Below are 21,313 nucleotides of genomic sequence, written 5' to 3'. Positions count from 1 at the left end.
ACACACAATTTATATACTGAAGTTTCTATCAATTTTTCTTATTAAACATCTCAATGGTATTATTAATCAAATTACTTTATATTTAAAGGCTAATTTCATTCCTGTCTATACAGCTGTGGAGGCTTCCACTGTAGCAGAACTGATGAAGAAACACCGTGTAAAGTGAGACTACTTCACTACATCTCACAAGTCTGTTCTGAGAAAATGCAATGGGTTGGGAAAACAACAGCAGACAATCTACATGGATTTTCCTATTCTCTTCACCTCACTGAAGCAGCTGAAGCCAAAGCAGAAGAGTTGCTTTAACATAGCTCCAATGCTACTCTGTAGCCTGTAAGAGCAGAATTCCTTACTCCTGGCTCTTCAGGAATTTGATCATCACACAGTTAAATACTTGGCAAGTCTATTGCTATTGATAGTTTCAAGAAACAAAAGCAAAGTCCATTAGCCAAGCATACAGCCCAAGAAAGCATGCAATGCATGTTCTCTAAAAGATAGTGGGGGAAGAAAAAAAAAGTCTAAGTAGTCACTCATGCAACTTCTAATAGTCCTTTTGCCTATTGTTTTCCTTATTTTTCAGTCTGGTGGACTACACCTACGCTTCCTCCCCCTCCTCACAACTCTCACTGAAATTCAGTCCTGGGTAAAAGCCAAAATCCTAATTTTTTTCACAGAAGCAATGAAACTAGTAATATCGAAGTCCTTTGAGGCCACAGTAGAGAAAATGTCGTGATTTGCTTTAGATTATTTTGAAAAGCATTTTAATAATGGAAGCATGAGAAACAGATAACATTGAGTAACTGGAAAAACTAAACGTTGTTTCCATTGGTTTTGGATTGAATTGAATCCAAGTAAGTGTCTAAGTAAACCTCTTGTAATTATTAATACGTTTATGAGACAGTCATCATTAATATGTAGTTTAATATTGTAGAGATGCAACACAGCAATATTGGAATGTTCTGAGGACAGTCTAGGTAAACAATCAATACAGTGACAACACAAACTAATAAATTGTTATAACAATTATTGTTTGTATCTTTGCAACTCTGGCATGGTTCCATAAATTAGAGTGGTATATGAGAAGGCAATCATATCATATTATACCACTTACCATTACAGACCACTGAGAATCTAACAACAAGCATGAAGTATAAGATATGCTATAGTTCAATCAAAAGCTTCTGTGCTAGATAAAATGATTGCTTGAAATTTTCTGGTTTATATTATGCAGCAAATCAGACACAATGATCTCCATGCTCTTTTCTTGCCTTAAAATCTGTGGAAGTCCCATGTGGTAAGCGAGAGGGTAAAGAGGAAAAAAGGGAGATGGACAAGAAGGAAAAACAAAGAAGAGATGAAAAAGAAAAAATGTGAGGAGGATGGGGTTTAAACTTTTTATAGATTTTCAAAATCCAATTAGCAAGTCTAATTTAAAAGTACAGAAGCTACATGACAAGCTGTTGACTAGCATGTGCAGCTATTATAAACTAAGTTACAAGGCAAGCTGGTCAAATACTTTCCAGTGGAACAGTATTCCATCAGAAAATGTTAATGGAATGGAACCAAAACCTTCCATAAGAACACAACGACTTCTTGAAAAGTTTTGACAGAAACCAGGCAAAAAGGCAGGCTAAATTACCAACGTGCCTCTTCGTCTTTTCTCTTGTCAGCCAGATGGCTGGTGAGTAGCCTGCCAGGCTGCTTGGCTTCTGGTTTTCACAGAATCCCTGACTTCTTGCCTGATGGGCTGCCAAACAGCTGGAAAGCCAGGTCTCCAGGAGCTCCTAAGCTTTTTGGCTTCTTATGGTCTCTGAGCTCTTAGGCAGCTGCTTTGCATGGAACTCCCCAATGAGGAAGATACGGGTTATGCTCTTTGTTTCCCCTTGCTTACCAGCTTTCAGGTTATGTGTTTTATAGGAACTGGACTCCTATATTTCTAGACATTAAGGACCTCGGGGCAATTTATGGCAGTCCATTCAATATCTCTAGGGTAACATACCTATAGAAGACCCAAACTCCTCATGATAGTTGGTTCACTAAACTTTTATGCAGTCTGTGTCAAGAATCATTGGATAGGCTGGTTCTGCATGCACCCTGGCAAGCATGGCAGCCAGCTATGGATTCACCAAGTCAGGTTTAACTTGCAGGGTTTCTTAAATCTCCAAGGACCCTGGTGCTCTGGAAGGCCTGCGGGGCAAGCCAAAAATTCCTTTTTGTCTCTCTTATAGTACTCTTTTGAAGCTTAGTTCATAACAAACACTTAAAAGTTGGAAAGTGTACATCCAGATATCAGGGATTAAGAACTGCATAAAAATGAGATCAAATATAGAGAGAAGTAGGTATGATTTATGTTTAAAATGATAATGTCTATAGAAAACAAACAGGAAAATGGAAAGAGAGCAGTAAGAGCACTAAGTTTAAACTGCCAAGGTTTCTGTATGGAATTGCAAGAAGCACAGCAAGGAAAACAAAGAAACTGGAAAATGCTTTACATACTCAAGCAGAGAATTTTGACATTATGGACTTAACCAAAGAATGGTAAGTAAACAAAAATGTATTGGTACTACTTGAATAAAATTTTTCAAATATAAAACAAATGAAAAACAATGTGCATTATGGGGCATGACTGATCTTTATACACACTACAGCTTTAAATCAGTAAAATGTGAAAACAAAGCATCTTAATTCATTTAAAACAGCAAATAATTTTATTTGTTAAATACCAGAAGAATTTCCAAGTTCAACTACCTCTCTTTGTTACTTTTAGTAAAGAAATGTTCTCTGTGGTTTTATACATATGGTTACATTAAAATTTCCATAACAAGCAAAATCTGTGTATGAATCCTAAACAGCATGGGTCATCAGCAGCATATTTTCCACCCACAGGTTAACTCCAGACTGCTGGCTCCAGCAGAAGTCACTTCCTCAGTATATAACACTTTTGCAAGAGTGAAGGCTACTTGGCCTTCACACATACCCGTCTCATGACCCTCCCCTCTTAAACCTGGTTTAGTTTTGATTTTGGTCTTTTTTTTGTGTCAGCGTGGACATTCTCTTTCCCTCTATGTAGGAGACAACTTTTTAGATGGCTGATCATACTTCATCACACCCATGAAATGCCACTGCAGAGTCAAAAGAAATGCAATAACTTGGGGGGGGGTGGGGGGGGGGTGGGAGGGACAGAAATCATGCTTTATCAGGAAAGTGTGAGATGTCATTTTACAAGTACATTTTAAGCAAATATACCAACTTTCCCTCTCTCTTCCCTCAAATCCTCAGTCTCAGTCTGTTTACTTAAATTATTTTGACAGACTTTGTACGTAGCTGGCTTCCTGAAGTTCTTTAAGAAAGCCTTTATAACTGTAGCTGTAACAAAGGCTAAAATGAAACTTTGAGAGTTGAAAGCTGATACGCAAACACAGACAAAGGACAGAGGAAAGGATGAAGCCTGACATTACCATTCCTATTCTAATGTTTGCACCCAAAACTCTACTAAATATGAGGACAGAAAACAACCTCTAAAACTTTTTTTTTCCCCTAAGACATACTATTTAAAGGTTACTCTGTGAGGAAATAGGTATTTTCATACAAAATGAAGCTGGCAGTGTTCCTTTTATTGGCACAATGCCTTTGGATGAATTTTATAATAGCCCAAATAACATCTTTGTAGAGTTTCTCTAAATTTTTCTGTTTGGGCTGATGTACGTAGGGAGAACACTATAAATACTGTTTTTCAAAGAAGCATCATAACCAAATATTGCCATTCCAACATCAACAGAGTTGAGTAGACTTTTCTTAGTCATTTTTCATAATCATTTGTGTTTCTTGGACAGTGCACTTACACTTTGTCATTACCAATGTGCCTGCAGTAGCAACTTTTCCTTTTGGAAGTAAGGAACTAATTAATAAGAATCTGCTTCTATTAAGATAATTCCTTTGAATAAATTACATTATCAACTTTTTATGTCTTGTATTTTAAAGAAATGTATGAACTAATTTATCCAAAATCATGAGATATTTGTCTAAGGCTCACAAGTAGCACTCGCAGGTGCTGTGCAGATTTTCTCAGGAGTGTTCTACCACCCAAATTATATCACTACCAGTCTACTTATAAGATCTTCATTCTACAAGAAACTCTTAAGGCTAAAAATATTTAGAACTAATGCTGGCATGCAGAAGTGAAGAGTGATACCAAACCAGTATTATGGTTGCCAGATCTGTAACAGTTTATGTACTGCAGTGTACAATTTATATCCTCTATTTAAAAAGTCTTAGATCTCTCATGGACCAAATATCACTGACCTATATCATATTGCTGTAACAAAATATCATACTGATACAAATCTATTCTATGGGAAGTACTCTGAATCAGCTACCATAATGTAACTGTCGACATACATAATCTAAGGTTACGGGAACTTGGATTCTGCTCCCTTTGCAATTAACTTCCTGTCTAACAGCAGAGAAACTAGTTAGACCCAAAAGCTTAAAGGTGGCTAGCACCTAAATATCTTGAGAATTCAAGTCTTGGCCTTTTGTGACTTTTATCACCCTAATGGTAAAACAGAAATGGTAGATTTTCCAATCTTAAACAGATTATGGCGAGAGTAAGTGCATGAAAGATAATCACGTACTCACATACTATAACAATAACAGCCCTATCAGTATGATAGATTAGCTTCTAAGATTTTATCAATATCATATAAAATAACCTTTAAGTTGTATTTACAGAAAATGTACAGAAAAATGGTTGCTGCACTACATTGTTTCTGATACTATTAAAGAGTTCTATTTCATCTATGAATCTCCACACTACAGAAAAGAATCACTTCCACAAAAGAGCACAAAAAAAGAAAACAAATCCAGATTCCAAGCTCACAGCTGTATGACACATGGTTTGCAGTCCCGAGCACAGGCTTGGAAAAGCCAGAATGCACATAATCCTTTTAAAGTCATATGCTTATTACTGCTTTTGAATCAAACACTGCATAAACCAAACAGTGCTCCTTGGAAGATCATGTAAATTGTTGAATATTATTAACTTTGAATTAGAAAAAAAATCAAGATTTTGTTTAGAAAGAAAGAGTTACTGTATTTCCACAGCGTGGCTATAATCGCTGCTTTATACATATTTCTTTCCATTCAGTGTCAGAGGAAAGGGTATTATTGGTAGGTTTGTTTCAGTGTGCCACTCTGCCTCAGTCTCACACAAAGAACTCTTTGTGGGGTCACAGATTAGCATTTGGGCAGGCAGCCAAGGGAGATGAAAGGAGGATGGCTACACTAAGGATGTACATAGCTTACACTCATCAAATACCCAGGGGAAAAAAACAAGAAAAAAATCCATGTAGTCTATAATTTCAGTAGCTGTCCTCTGCCCCCTTAGTTTCTGAAAAAGTGCTTTTGGTGGAAGCTCTAGCAATGTGGAGTTCTACTCTGGCACTACAGGTTGCACAGTCTTACACATAATAAGTATTACTTCAGTTCTGAGATAAAGTAATATTTTAGCATTCAGTTATAGCAATATTATTCAAGAGAGAGGCAGGTATAGTCATATCTTGACAGATGAGACATGTATACACCCCACCATTAGGTAAGAAAAAACTTTATTATACTAGAGCTCATATTTTTTTAAAAAAGATGGAAAGATAATATAGAATAACCAGCATGCTTGAAAAATGGCAAGCAAGCTGCCATCGTAGGAATCATTGTGAAGAAATAGAAAATGTTTAAGTTATAAAAATCAAGACCAAATGTTCTCACAATGTATCTACATCTATCCATCTATATAAATTAATAGCAACCAGACTGTGCTCAGTTTCAAACAGGAAACTGCCTGCAAAGGATGCTAAGGATATCTAGCACTTTGAAAGAATTTCTATTCTTTATATAGTCAGGATCTCAAATGATATGTAGACGGTTATATATTTGTGGTACAGTAGAGAGAAGATGCAAAAGCTGCATTAAATATGGAGGCTAATTACAAACAGAAGATATTACAGTACAAGGTTTAACAATAAAAGTCTACTTAGTATTCCAGGAAACTTCTAATGGGAAACAAAACCTTCACCATTTCTTTTACCACAGGTCAGTGGTAAGAATTCACTGAAGATGACTTACAGCTTATACTCACCATTTTATCTCTATTTGGAAACTGACATGCAATAAATGAATAGCTCAGTCTTCTGTCTACAACTGACCTGCACAACAACCACTATTCACAACTGGCACTTTTTGTTGGCAGTCTGAGCAGAAAATCTAAGGATTACATTGGCACCGAGTCTGAAATATGCTCTGAAACCAAATGATGGTCTCTTGAGAACATAGCTGAAGTACCTCATAGCGGAGAACAACTACAACTACCTGTGCTATTCATAGCCTATGAGTAGAAGCTTTCTGTTTTCAGTATTGTCAGATTTTCAGCATGCTTTATTTGGGAACAGTAAGTTTAGGTCCTGATAAGTTATTAAAATATATTTTCCAAATACAGTAAGCACTGTAAAGGCAAACCAGAATGCTATAAACAGTGCTAGAAGGAGAATTATTCACTTTTGAAAAATGAATACATGAATTTTTTTAAGCAGTTAACAGAATGAAATAAAAAGAGTGTTAAGTAGCAAACAGCAAAACATTGCTGGAAATGATCCAAATGTAAAAATTATATGTGAGTATATATATAACAAAACTACTACTTTAAATACATTTTTACCTTAGCATTTGCAATGCAAGGACAAATAGCCCAAGCTGCACTTGCTTGAACATCTGGATTAGGATTTTTCAACAATGACCATAACAAACGAACTCCATCTAGACGGTCAATTATCCTATTGCAGAAACAGACCAAAAAAAGAGATAATTAATTATGGAATAGACAATGTTAAATTTTAAACTATATCAGTTTGTTTGGAATACTGCTTTAATAGATATTGGTATGACTTTCTTTAACATACTGTTTTGTTTTATGTAAGTGCTTGTGTTTTATTGTCAGCTAATTGCCATCAACATAGTCAGTAGCATCACTTACTATAGCAGATAGGTGTGAACAAATGATGCAAAGACAGAATATATTTTCTAACTAAATCTCATTAATGCTGTTTACTTTTTTCTCAGCACTGTCATTCAAAATGCTTACAGAAGATAAGTAAACTACATTATAACAAGAAGTAATATAAATGTGAAAACAAGCATGCAACGGTTTAATGATCTGCATGCAAAGTGAAATCTGAATTCAAGCATACTGGCTTCTTTCATATAGTAACAAATACTTTCCAGAACAAATATTTATGCCCAAAACTATGTACTTAACTTTTTATTCAGTCTATGCTTAATGTATTTACCTTACTCTATGACATATTTTAAAATACTATGTTTCTAATCTAGCATTAGAAATTAAAATGGTCACACCACAGTGCATCCTTTGTTGACCACGAATAACGTGTAACTTGTTTCCCATGTGTTCCTTACCAACAAGACTAACACTGAACACTATGTTATAATTACTTAAACACACTGTAATCAAAGTATCTTCGTGACTAGCTGAAAAATGAATTATCATCAAAATCATCGCTACAAATCATTGCTACACCATCTGTGTTATGTTTACATATCAATCAGGCTTCAGGATCATAACTTCACATTAGGGTCCACTGAATACCTTAAATGGAAAAGAAGGTCAAACAAAATTTAATAGCCTTTACAAACATGCCTTTTTTTCCAAAAGATATGTTAAACCCAAAGCAGATGAGCTGAAGATAAAGAAAAGCAAATATACCTTCATTTTCTAACCTCAAAAGAAAAAGTTCAATAGTATAACATTAGTCTACATCTTTGATTGTAAATACAAGAGACATTTAAATACAGACTGTGCTTAAAAACATGACATAAAACATCTAATTTGTGCTCAGGAAATTTTTAAACTATTTATAGAATCAGCTTTGTATGTAATCCCACCATCATCTGAAGCACAAAAAATAATTAAGGACATGAACTCTGTCTAAAATAACCAGGTATGCAAACTGGTTAAACAACTATAACTACAAGTTTAAGTTAGTTCATAAGTTTAAGATCTGCTAATTTTAATACAGCTTATTCTACATACTCAGCTCCAAATTAATTGCAAGAAAATCATTCAAAGGACAAATTCAGAAATCTTAAAGCTTCAAAATATAACAGTCTAGTCACAAACTACATAACATAAATATGTTCAACATAGTAAGGACAACTTAAGTAAAAGCTTCAAAACAAGCTTTTAAATCCCTTCAAACTCCCAACGCTTTTAAGCAATTTTAACATTACTTTCCTGTCATTTCAGAAAGCACAAGGAACTTTTTCCTGTATTGGAATTAATTTAAAAAGAACCCATGAATCTTTCTTCTAGTCAAGCAGAGTACTGACCATTTACCAACAGGAGGTACTTCCTCCCAAGAGGGGCTAAATATAAATGACCCAGCTCCAACCAGTATATAAAAATCAAGAGATAGAAGCCAAACACTGAGCTCAGCCTTTTCCACCACACTTAAAAAAACAATGTCTAGGCTGATTTATCTTTCCTTTCTACTTTTTCAAAAGCTTCCTTTTCAATTGAAAGTTTACTTTCATTTTCTTTTCAGTTTTCTTGTCTTCATCTTTTCAAGGTAAACTAGCCTCACTCTATGGTTCATTTTCTAAATGAAGAAGATGACCAGAAATACCAGTTGTCTTACACTCAACAGAACAACTCAGAATATATGAAAGTATAGCCCTCAGTCCATTCAACATGTATAAAATCAAACTAAAAAACAGTATGGTCAAACCAAACAGATCTCCAAAGTACATTGTTCATCACTGATTACTGCTTTGTCTCAGTTGCTCTAGATTAACTTAAATGAAAAGAATTTTACATACATGAATGATGCTCTTAAATTCTCATACTGGAAGAATAATCACTGTGTAATCACCATACAAGCACAAACCCTTTTATTTTCATCTTGCTAAGAATATGTATTTGTGAATTAAAGAAAGCATTGCTAAACAAGTGACTAATCCTTTCTCAGTTCAATTTCTCATCTTTCTATAGTTCCACTGGACACTGTAGCAGATGAAGAAACTGGGTGTTAAAAGAGCGTATCTGCTATTAAGCAAAGGGAACACTAAAATAAATGGCCCTGAAAAATGTTTCCTCTATAAAAGTGCTTAGACATTAGTTTCCTTTCTATGTGAAAATTCCTTTTTAAAGTGATCAAAACTACACATTTAGGTTTCTTTACAAATAAACAAAGAAAGAGATGGGAAAAAAGACCTGTAATCTTGAAAATTTCAGCTCTGATGGCATTACCCTAAACAATATTCTGATTCGCTATTATATATAGCTTTTGTATCTAACTTTCTTCCTAAAATTTATTATAACATTATTAGCAGGATGCTGTAAAAACCTACCTACCACAATAAATACAAGCAAACATACCTCGAAATTTACTTTGGTTGGCATTCAGTTCTGTATTCATCCATAGCTAATACATTAGTCACTCTGTGGTTACAGTCACTTTAAATGATATATATTATAGCTATTTATTGACATTATGATGATAAAATTAAACTACAGTTAAACCTGTATTAAGCAACCATTCACAGGACTGTTAAAGGACAGTTCTTTTAATAAAGATGCAGAACATTTCCTTTGAAAGCTGAAGGAAATCTCACAAAAGCTGAAATAATATAATATTTAGTTGATATCAAAAATTAACTACTTTCTAGAACAGCTGAACTACATGTATGTAATGTATAGAACACTATTAATAGTCACAAGCGTGAAAAGGTTTCAAATCATGGAAGTCACCCAAAGTAGAAATGTAAGCTTTATTATAGGTAATTGTTGTCTGATGCTTCACTATAAGTACATAATAAAATATAAATATGCAGAGCTCAGAAGCAAGAGCCCAGATTCTGAACTGCTCTATACCTTAACATAGCAGAGACATCTGCTGGACCTGGACCAAGATGGCCATCTCTTCCGATTCAAAGCTCTGTGCCTTGTCATAGACTGTGCTTATTTGATCTCTGATACAATTTAGAACAAGATGTAAATTATTCTGCTCCTCAAAATAACCAAAAGTAGTTGTATCGGCAGTTAGAAATAGCTGGAGTGAAGAGGCGCTCCTATCATGCACTCCTGCGCTGGCCAGCCACGATTAGAGCAGAGATGAAGGGGTGTGCAGCTCACATCACTCCTACAAAAAGGCAGCTGCAAGGCGTATGAGCAAAAACATTTTCCTGGTTTCCACACAGAGCAGCTGACACATGGCGTATATAGAATACGTCCTATGGGCAAATAATTTTAATGCAATTAAACCTATTCAGAGATTACCAGAGTGTCTAGGACAGCCCCTGGGAAATCTCAGGTTACAGTGAATTGGTGTTTGCTATTTGACCAGTGCAGATAATTTAACAAGATATATTTTTTTAATTACTTTTGTTAGCTGTTTGCAGTCAACAGTTGTTTAATAAAGACTTCACATTATTTCATTTAAGAACCTTGATATCATGGCAGCATGAACATCATGAGATGTCTGTGCAAGATGCGAGTTACAATTCCAGAAATTTACTTCGGTTTTTTTTTATATATCTGAAACGAGTGAAGCTGTTAATCTGAAATAGTTTCTCTTTCAAATTCAAACTTAATACCGAACATTTCCAGTAGAAACTTCAATACGTACTGCTTAAACACACATGCATACACACAGCCTAGACATCTGTTTGTCATATCTACCATCTTTTTCTGTTACAGTGTTATTTGCTTTTGAGAAGTCTAGTTTAATTGCCTGCCAATTTAGACCACAAATACAAATGTAAATAAACAAAGTTATACTGACTCTGTATTGTGCTTACTGGTAAGATTACAGGGTTTAATTCTGGCAGAATGTAATCTTGTCTTTTTTGAAACCACAGTTTAGCATGTTTCTTAAAACTTTCACTAGTTGCTGTGGACTGCTTTAATAAATAATATTATATACCAATGACTCAAACTCCATCTGTTTGGCTAAAATAACTGTATGTTTTAGTTTATAAGATTCTAAACCCCCAGTTTTGAATGCTAGAGATAAAGTCTAGAGGTTTTCAAATCAAAAGGGCAAATGAAAATCTAATGGCAATTAAAGAGTATGCAATAGTCCTCTGTTTTTAGTAAGAGAAGAAGAATAACTTGTAAAAAGTTCCTCAAAAAGACAAATGTACATAAAAGATGTACAGCGGCATCTCTGTCAGTGGCCGTGCAGCAGACTGAGTATGGAGAACAGCTTCATGCTGTCCACATAATAGTAAGGAAGTTCAGTCACATAGTTATGCTTTTTTAAGAAAAGTTAACTTATTTTTTGCTGTGAGAGAAGCTGGCTGCTGTTCTTTATTTTATATAGGTCAATAGAGTCAATAAGAATCACTTAATTGTTTTAAGTTGCCTTAAAGTAAAAGCTTGGTGCAGAAAAGTAACACTATTGTACCTTCCACTCAGTAGCTGTAGAAGTTGAAGCGTCAACTAGGAAACATAACAGAGATAAAATATATAAAAGACATATAGAAGCTGTAGATTCACCTATGCCTATCTACTAGTCTTCTCTGTTTGCCAGCGCAGGCTTCCTCCATGGAACATATGATAAATGTACAATGTTTCCCTCAGAAGTTAACCGCACTGTTTCAGCTTTTTATTTCTCATACTGATCTTATCCTCTTCATTACATACCTTGGAATCATTCACAGACACTACCTGAGCTCCACTCCTGGTCTGTATGGTTTCCGCATACCTACTGCATAACCACATTCAAAACAGAAGACTGCTCAACTGAATATTTAGTCTCTAATCCACACTTTGTTAAACACACACGCAGCTCACGAAATGTTAAGAATACATGTGAAAATTCTCAATCCTTACAGGTGCTTGATACTCCCTTTAAATTTTCTGGCTTTGTTCTGGGTTTCTAGTATGTATGAAAGTCAATGATAGTAGAATCCAGAAAAATCATCATAGTTTTCAGAATTTCTGTAAGGCCAAACTAAAAAAGTAACTCTTTAAGCAGCTCTTGTCTGTACCAGATCACAAAGAAAAGCTTTAAGACCTGCCAGCCAAATTTGCCAGGAGAAAAGCTAATATCAGAGAATAACTGCTCTCCTAGAACCTGTCAAGCCATTTTGAGGAATACATGATTATGAAATAAGGAATGTAACAGGGATCCAGCCAGATGAACTAGAAAGACCAGAAACAGCTAAGTATCAAACTGTAATAGGAAGTTCTCATCACCTGTGTATGCTTACAGGCTACAAGTGACTTTGCTTTGCTTCTTTCTGGAAGACAATCTTGGCGGATCTCCACATCCCTGTTAAGATGTATCTTTTTGGTTAAGAACTTCACAAAATGTTTACAGAAAGAGAATAAACTTCACAGTAGTTTCTAACAGGACTGCTTATTGTTTTAGTCCCAAATTCTGTAAAAGGAACAAAGTGATGCTACAGACTATGTAGCCTTCCTGTCTTCGGTGACTTACTCTTCCCGATGAGGAGGAGAGCAGCTTGGATGAGGAGCTACAATTTCAATTACTGCTCTGCTGGCCTGAAAGGAGGAGAAGGGAGAGGAATGGATGTCCTGATTTGTTTGGGTTTTTTGGGAGGGGGAATCTAATATCTTAACCCTCTGAGAGGCAGAACACTCAACCAAGCAAATAATTTAAACATGTGTGGGGTTGCACTGGCGTCAATGTTTTAACTAAGCATTGCTTTTAAGTATTTTGCTGGATTGGTATCAAACTTATCCATACATGGATGAATCACACCTTGGGAAAAGATAGCAGCATTATCTCTTCTAGTACTACAAGTCTAAATAGCACAATACATCAGGTACATGTCACGGTCTTGCTAATAATAATAATTTCTGAGTCATTTTTTTTGTAGTAGTAGTAAAAAGTATATTCTACTCTTGATCTAAGATCTTGCTTACTTGTTAATGGTTTAAAATATTTTGAAAAACATTTTAAAAGTTGAAAACCTTCAATAGACAATTTTTTCATACGAACCAAATTTGATATTTGATCCCTTTGTCCACTCTTTGCAAACTCCATAAATTTTGTCCCAAACAAAAGTCTCTCCATCTTAAAAACCAGATAGACTTTGTTCACCACAATTTTAGCAGCAACTTATGTTGTTTTTGGTGCTTATACTGGCCACATTCCAGTATGAAGCTATCCATACTGGATACTACAAGTGATAGTCCTGAGTACTGGAGTATGTCTGAGATTTTATAGATATTAATTTATATTTATTGGCATTTAAATTTCTCAGTTGATTTATAATGTTAATTCTGTTAGGTTTATACATTACTCTAAAGGCTGATTTTTAGTGAGATACGTTGTGAACTCGATTTCATTTATTTATACTTCTACGCTACATGGCTAACTGTTCATACAACCCATGTTTACAGTTGTGTACCATCTAGCCTTTTGCCACTGGGTGACAGCCAAAGCATGAAAACAAAAGCCCTATTCAGGAAAAGAATTCCCTGCACTGCTATATGAATATCAAGTGAATTATGCAAATCAGAACAGGAGGAGTTTAATAAAACTCTCTTTCTGACTCTCCTTGTGTATAAGGAGGGAAATATGCTGAGAATCTTGAGGTAAATATCCCTGTACAGGAACAGTAAGCACAGTAAATGCCGACCTCAACATCTAACTGGAACACTTAATCATAAAATTCGAGGATCTTTGTAAACTATACAAATCTACATCACAAAACCAAAGAGTGCAGCAACTGTCTCTGTAAAAAGACAGTCTTTTTCTTTGGTCCTGCAAAGGAATAAGAGGGGAGAAAAGGGTCAAAAATAAGTCTGAGTACATAAAAGGAATGATGGAGAGTAATAAAGCAGATAAAATACAAATAAAACTCCACTTGAAAAATTTTAAAATTATTTTACATGACATTGCACATTTCCTTTTGGAATAACTTTCTCTAACTGAGGCTATTATTTATGATTTGAGAACACATGTAAAAGGAGAAGGCAAAACAGCTACCTATCATACAGTACTTTAAAACGATGCTCTGTAACTTTGAATTTTAACTTTAATAAAAATCAATTTACTAAAGGTTTATCTGATTTCCCCCAAAATGCAAAAGCTTCTAATACCTCCTTAATTAATTCTCTTTTTTATATATAGCACATTTTACAGTAGGATGCAACTAACCCACGCAGTCCTGTAGAAACAAAAAGTAAAATATCCTTTTAAGTCAGATTAGACTTGACTATATTTGTGCCAGAATTACTAAAAAAATTTTTTTCTATATTTAAAGTGCTATGAATATGAATAGCTTACATCATATTTTCAGGTTCTGTTGCACAAGCTCCCACTGCTTTGGTGACATTCACAAGTAGTGCCTGATCAGTTCCAGTAAGTAACTTCACTAGAGTTGGTATTCCACCACATTTACGGACAGTAGTTCGATTTATTGGCTCTTGGCAACATTCTGCCAGTGCTCCAACAATATTTACAAGAACTTCTTCAGGCTGGTCAGTGAGCAGTCCTACCAAAGCTTCTACGGCTTTACATTCCCGAAATCTAAAATATAGAAATAAAAACGAAGTTGTTATTTTGAGTATGTTACTGTCACAAGTTTAATTTTATAATTGAAGTATAATTATCATTGGTGCATAATGTTTAATTTCTGTATGTAAAGTATCGTGTTGAAGAAATCACAATCTAGGTAAAACATTTCAATTAGTTCTTGAAAGTGTGACATACAGCATAATTTCTTACTCTACCTTTTTAAATACATTTCTCTTAGCTATCTAGGAATCTGTAGAGTACTTTGAGGGGTTTTTAAAACTTGACATGTAGATGCAACATCTATAAATAGCTGAAAACATACTGGAAGATTGGCAAGTACTGTGGCATCCTGACTTCGAGTACTTTTTCCTGCCATGTTAACAATAGCTAGAGTAGTTGTGTATCAGACACTCTTCCACCTTTCTGGACCAAGGTATCGCTCTTACTTTTCACTAGATGTCAGCCTTTAGAGGGTTTGCCCTGACCAGTTTTATACTTGGTTCAGGCCTAATAAGTGCATTATCCTAAGGTCAGGCCTATAGTTCTAGTACATTTCTGTTGTACTATGTTAGATTCCATTTTGAAATCAAATAGTTGACAGAAATTTGAGTTGACTGCTATATTAATACTTCCCTCATTCTTCACAGCACTTTTGATACTGAAAAACAAAAATGTGTTTTTAAAAATCCTGGAGGTCCCATTCTACAAACAGAAGGTCAGCTTTCAGAATAGGACTTTACTCCTCAGTACTGAGGTTGCCTTCTAAGTTCATTTTGTTCAGAACTTAGAAGATTCTTAGCACTTAACAAATACTGTATCTTCCTTTCATACATTTTCTGTGATACACCTTGACAATTCCACTTGGTATATCAAGCTAGATCTAACCTGTATATTATCCAATAATTATGCTTTGATTTATACCTTTGTGTAAATATGTATATTTCCTACCCTAAAGAGATAATTTCTCTGAGGGTACAGAGTTCTCATTCGTGCTTCCCCCGTGGCTCTTAGCTTCCGAAAATGTCTACTTGAGCTACAAATACTCTTAATTTTCCAGGAAAGAGTTGTACCTGTGGCTTTCCTTTCATACAAAAAAAAATTAGTATTTTTGAGGTTTTGATGGCAGAACTAGAACTGTTTCAATATAAGTTTATCTTTCCAAGCCAGTTTATCAGTATAACAATTAAAGTAACGGAGAAATTAGAAACTTGAGTATCAACTGCTTCACAGATGGAACATAGGAGCTGGCTCTGCGATGGGCAGACTACGCTCTGACAGAGCTGTTGGCTCAGGCCATCTTGTGTTCAGAAGCAGTAGGGCTGCTTGCACACAAACTGGAAGCTGAGCTAGTCAGGCCCGGCCCAGGCACCTGTATCAGCTCATTGCTGAGTCAGTACATCTCATCAGCGTACTTCAGGTATGGGAAATACTCTGGAGTAGCTCGAAGGCAATTAAGTGGGCCTGCAGGAACCAGCAAGGTTTGTTAGTTCTAGCTTCATGTCAGACTCAAGCTCGTCCCTCTAGATTGACTTATGTTTTCGTATATCCTCCCTCCCGGTTCTGTAGTGCCCTCCCATCTTGAGTTTGGGTATGGTTTACTGCTTCAGACTCAGCACTACATAATACATGAATTCAGCTCAAGTCTGGAGCTGTGCCTGGCTAGTAACCTTCCTGGAGCACAAGCACTTGCCAAAGATATGTGAGTAGCCCAGCAAAAATCTGTTTGCATTCGGCCAGAATTATTGGCTACAGCTATACTAATAAATAAAACAGGCAATGGCTCATTCTCTAGCCCTGAGGACAAGCAGCACAACATAGCATCCATATGGCTAAAATCTCTTATCCTCACAATTCAGGGTGGCCTCACCCATTTTGACTAATGGAAACAATCTGCTGCCTGCAGTGTTCCCAAGGAGTGTCTGGGCATTGTCTGGGAGAGTGCTTGCTGGCACAGGCCAAACTGTGTAAGGGACTGTGCTAGCAGTTAAACAGTATGGATAATCATAACATAGTGCCTGAACCTTGAAAGGTTTGGCCCTGTTTAGTTTACTAGTACAGAGAGCACCATTCAATCCATCTCATCGCTGATTGACCCAGAAACAGGATGCCTCTGTGCAGATACCCAAACCCCACAGAAAAGGCAGCTATACCCTTCTGAAAAGCCAGGTTACTGTGTAATCAAAAAAGTAAAAAGCAGCAAGACAGCAGTAGTATATGTAATGAACGTGGCTCTCTATACCAACAGTTTGGGAACTCATTTAGGACCGTAAAAAGCCAGACTGTAGATGCTTATTACTGGAATTCTTTCTAATTTTTATGCTGCAGTTATCTATCATATCTGCTTGTCCAGTAAAGTACACTAAAATCAAGGCTGCAAGAAGAGGTTACCTCTTACTGATACTCCTTCCACCCTACAAATCTTACATTCCTCTGTACAGAGCAGCATAACTTCAGCAGGAAGACTAACACACACTCCAGTGGAGAAGGCTTTTTTTTGAGGTAAAGTGCGTGAATCTGACAAATGAATTTTAGATGAGTCAAGTATTCTCAATCATTAAGCTGTTCCATGAAAGGCAGAGGGTGATAACTCCTGCTGTCACATTCTCAGACAATCATTCAAAACCCTGATACGGAGAGGTTGAACATACTTATGGTAGGACTCTCATCGGTTAATGTCACTCATTTAGAAGCTGGATGTCCAGACTAAGCTACTTTTCTGAGCCCTTTCTGTAGTCAAGGAGAGAGGCACCTAGGTTAATTATCCTAGATTCCAGTATATTTCTAAAGTAGGGGACATAATGTGTATTAGATAGCTACCCTAGAATGAGATAATTTGCTCTCTGTCTGTCTTGTAAAACGTTAAAGCTAAGTGTGCTAACTGCTCTCTCTACCATGTAGCATTGATTCCGGTTTGTAAACTACAGACAGGAGTGGGGATATCAGATACACCCATGTGTCAAACGTTTAGTATGTGCTAGTACACCTCCTGACTCAGTGTCCTACATCTTAATTATTCTTTAGAGGCGCCAATTGTCCCCATTGACTCTTAAGATTCTAGGAACTTAATACTGTTTCCACTGTACCCTGATGAGGTCAGGTAGCAATTTTTTAAGTACCATAAAACCTAAGTTGAAAGCCCAAGTGATTATAAAGTACGGTTTTGAAGAACCATGACACAACAATTATGAAAACAATAGAGGCCCATAAAATCGAAACACGAGATTGTAATAAATGTTTGTAAAATTAAATTGTTACTTTGATACATTTTCTCCACTGATTGCACATTTCCAGATTGCTCCTGTCACAGCTGCTAAAAGTTGTTTGTTTTCAGAGTTTCCAAGCAGAACAGACAGTGGTTCTAGACCTCCATGCTGTCTAACCAGGTCACGTGTTTCTTTATCTTCTGCACACTATACAAAAAAAATAAAAACATATATTGTGTAAAACATTTTAAATGATGCCTTTAAAAGCTAGGTGTATGATGTTGTAACTAGCAAAAACTAATAAAGAAGAAAACGTAAATGTTTTATTAAAGTAACTGAATATGCTAACAACTCACTAAGAAAGTCTGACAGTAAACCACTACTGTATATGCTGCAGCGCTTATACTGTTACATTGTCCACCTTGTGGGCAAACAAACAAAAAAAACCCAAAACAGCTCTTTGAACAGTATGCCTTGCCTCTTGCAATTGGTTACCTGTGCAATTTAGGGCTTGCACACAAGAAGAGCAATTAAATTACAATATTAAATATGCAGCTAAAATATTCTCAGAAGAATTAAACCAAAGACCATCAACATTTTTATAATTTCTTACACATTAGAGAAATAGTAAAACTAAGAAAAAAAGGGCTAATCCTGGCTCTCATCTACTGATTGTAATGATACAATTACCTTAAATATGGCACTTGCACAATGCATCTGAAGCTCCTCATGTTCACTACTCAGATTTTTCACAAGGTTCTCAATCATTCCTTCTGTCCTTATTGCAAGTCTGTAACTTGGCTAAAAAGATAAACTGCATCTTTTAAATCCTGTATATTACCAGTTAATAACACTAATCACAATAATACAAGCTTTGATCTTGAGAAGCCTTGTACTTTATTTTAAGCATGAGTCACCTGCATTGCCTTGAAAATACTATTGATGTTCTCAAAGTTAATAAAATACATAAATTCTCTGCAGTGCTCTTCAAATCACCTGTAAAACCAGGTGCTGCAATGCCTGTTTTGTAGACACCTGGTTTAAACAGAATTCAGAATATTCTGAAAGTTGTCCAGACTCCCTCCTCAGAGCCAAGGAAGAAAAAGTTGCTTCAGAATGCAATCAAGAAATACCCACTCATTTCATTGAGAGCCAACAGCCTAGAACAAGGTTAGAAAAACATTGTTGTGGTTTCAGCTGGGATGGAGTTAACTTTCTTTCTAGTGGCTGGTGTAGTGCTACGTTTTGGATTTGGGATGAGAAATGAGAGCACACCGGTGGTTTTGGTTGCTGCTAAGCTCTCAAGGCCTTTTCTGCTCCTCACACTGCCCCACCAGCGAGTAGACTGGGAGTGCACAAAAAGTTAGGAGGAGACACAGCCGGGACAGCTGACCCCAACTGACCAAAGGGGTATTCCATGCTGTATGACTTCATGCTCAGTATATAAGGCTGGAGAAGAAGCAGAAAGGAGGGGACATTCGGAGTTACGGTGTTTGTCTTCCCAAGTCACCACTACACATGTTGGAGCCCTGCTTTCCTGGAGGTGGCTGAAGACCTGCCTGCCAATGGGAAGTAGTGAATGAATTCATTGTTTTGATTTGCTTGCATGCATGGCTTTTGCTTAACCTATTAAACTGTCTTTATCTCAACGCATGATGTTTTCCTCACTTTTACTCTTCTTATTCTCTCCCCCATCGCAACTGGGGGGAAGTGAGCAATTGGCTGCATGGTCCTAGCTGCCAGCTGGGGTTAAACCACAACAGTCCTTTTTGGTGCCCAACGTGGGGATAGAAGGGTTTGAGATAATGACAGATTTGATTGGAATGTGCTAGATTGAATTTATAGCTGTTATTGCTGTTTAGTTATTAATTGTCAGGCTCCTGTGCTTGCCATGAGGTTTGCTTGCCCTACTGCAAAATTAGAGACTTACGCTCGTTAGTGCTTCTTGCTTTTGCTGTTTGCTGTACTGCTGTACTGCTTATCACCTTACTCTGCTGTGCCTGGAAACATTTTGATAACAGCAATGGCGATGCGCCTGGGCTGACGACGGCCAGGGCTGTTGTTTTCTGTGCTGTTGTACTGGACAGGCTGGAAACTCCAGTGTGAACTTGACTCGAAACAACTCCACAGTCACTAAGGTCAGTGAAGAAGGAGGGGGAGGAGGTCCTTTAGGCACTGGAGCAGATTCCCCTGCAGCCCGTGGTGAAAACAAACTTGTTCTTAGAATTAAAATTTTTAAGCGATCTTTTTCTTCCAAATTTTAACCCACGGACATTTTAACAAGGGACCATTATTTAAGAGAGGGGAAACATCTGTGCAAGAGACGCTTTTAGTGTTATTTCCAAATTTGGGCAGATAAGAAACCCTCAAAAACTTCACCTTCTCAATATAGGCTTACTGAAGCTAAAATCTGCCAGGTTGCTTTCTCATGCAGCATGCATAAACCTGTGTAGTTCAAGAAGCTAATTTTGAAAATACAAAGTGTTTTATAATGTAAAATCTTTTGAAAAATCATATCTTCCATGTCTCAAATTCACCAAGAGAATTTATGTATATTTTTAACCTTAAGTGCAATGCACCTTAATTTCAAATATGATTCCACAAATGGAAAAATAACCACTCACCTTATATGGTGAGGGCAAAAGTACTTGTATTCAAATTTAAAAACTGAATATATTCGAAGTTGTGAAACTCGTCAAGGAAATATGTGGAAAACCCACATATATTCCTTTCTTCTTTTTGAAATCAGACACTGTCTTACCTAATTCACAAGGACATTGTAAACTACACTGCCCTGCACTGCACTGGATTGTCTTGGCCACATCTGCAGGTCAGCTATGTAATATTTAAATGTACTGATTAACCAGAACTTAGCATCTTGAGTTGCCAAATTTAAGTACGATGAAAAAAATTGAAAAACAATGACATTGATTAAGGATTTCATTTCTATATCTTTTCTTTCACAAAATACGCCTAGCCTTTTAAATAAAAAATATGCGGTCTTTACTTCATTACAAGATGTGACCTTCTCAAAAACAGTTTGACCATACAGAGCATCTGCTTCCTGATGGGATAACTGTCCTGGTTTAAGTGACAGTCAAACGAAATGCTTCCTTTTAGTAGCTAATTGTTTTAATGACTAAAAGTAAGTTAGCTATATGTGTTTACTTACCTCTGAGGCACATTCTTGTAGTGTCCCCACTACTGGGGTTAAGATGTTTGCATGTGAACATTTGAGCCATCTAGCTAATAATGGAATGCCACCAGCTTTACGGATTGCTTCTTTATTTTTGGTGCTTTTGCTGCAGCTCCAGAGTGCCAAAGCCCCACAGCGGGCCATTTCTGTATCTTTTGCTTGGTATGATGTTAGACTGGTTGATCCCACTGAATTACATTCCAAGAGCCCAACCTAAAAAACACATTCTTTGAACTATCTACAGGGAAGTTTGATACTATACTGCTTCTTAATGGTGGTAAACACTGTGACAAGAATCACGTGTGCAACACATGATGCATTTTTTGGACAAAAATCTGCATATGACAAGACAAATT

At 36.3% G+C, this 21,313-nt stretch overlaps 1 protein-coding gene across 1 annotated transcript in view; it reads right to left on the bottom strand.

Annotated features, from left to right (window-relative positions):
* ODAD2 (outer dynein arm docking complex subunit 2) overlaps positions 1-21,313 on the bottom strand; it is an 88,423-nt gene that overhangs the window by 35,341 nt on the left and 31,769 nt on the right. Inside the window, 5 exon segments of the mRNA XM_074574396.1 lie at positions 6,710-6,824; positions 14,328-14,570; positions 17,814-17,968; positions 18,452-18,562; positions 20,934-21,170. Of these exon segments, the coding sequence (XP_074430497.1) occupies positions 6,710-6,824; positions 14,328-14,570; positions 17,814-17,968; positions 18,452-18,562; positions 20,934-21,170 (861 nt within the window).

This window comes from Larus michahellis, chromosome 2, assembly GCF_964199755.1.
Source record: "Larus michahellis chromosome 2, bLarMic1.1, whole genome shotgun sequence".
Taxonomy (NCBI): Eukaryota; Metazoa; Chordata; class Aves; order Charadriiformes; family Laridae; genus Larus; species Larus michahellis.
Note: the sequence above shows the minus strand (reverse complement) of the source record. Positions and strands in the feature narration are given on the sequence as shown.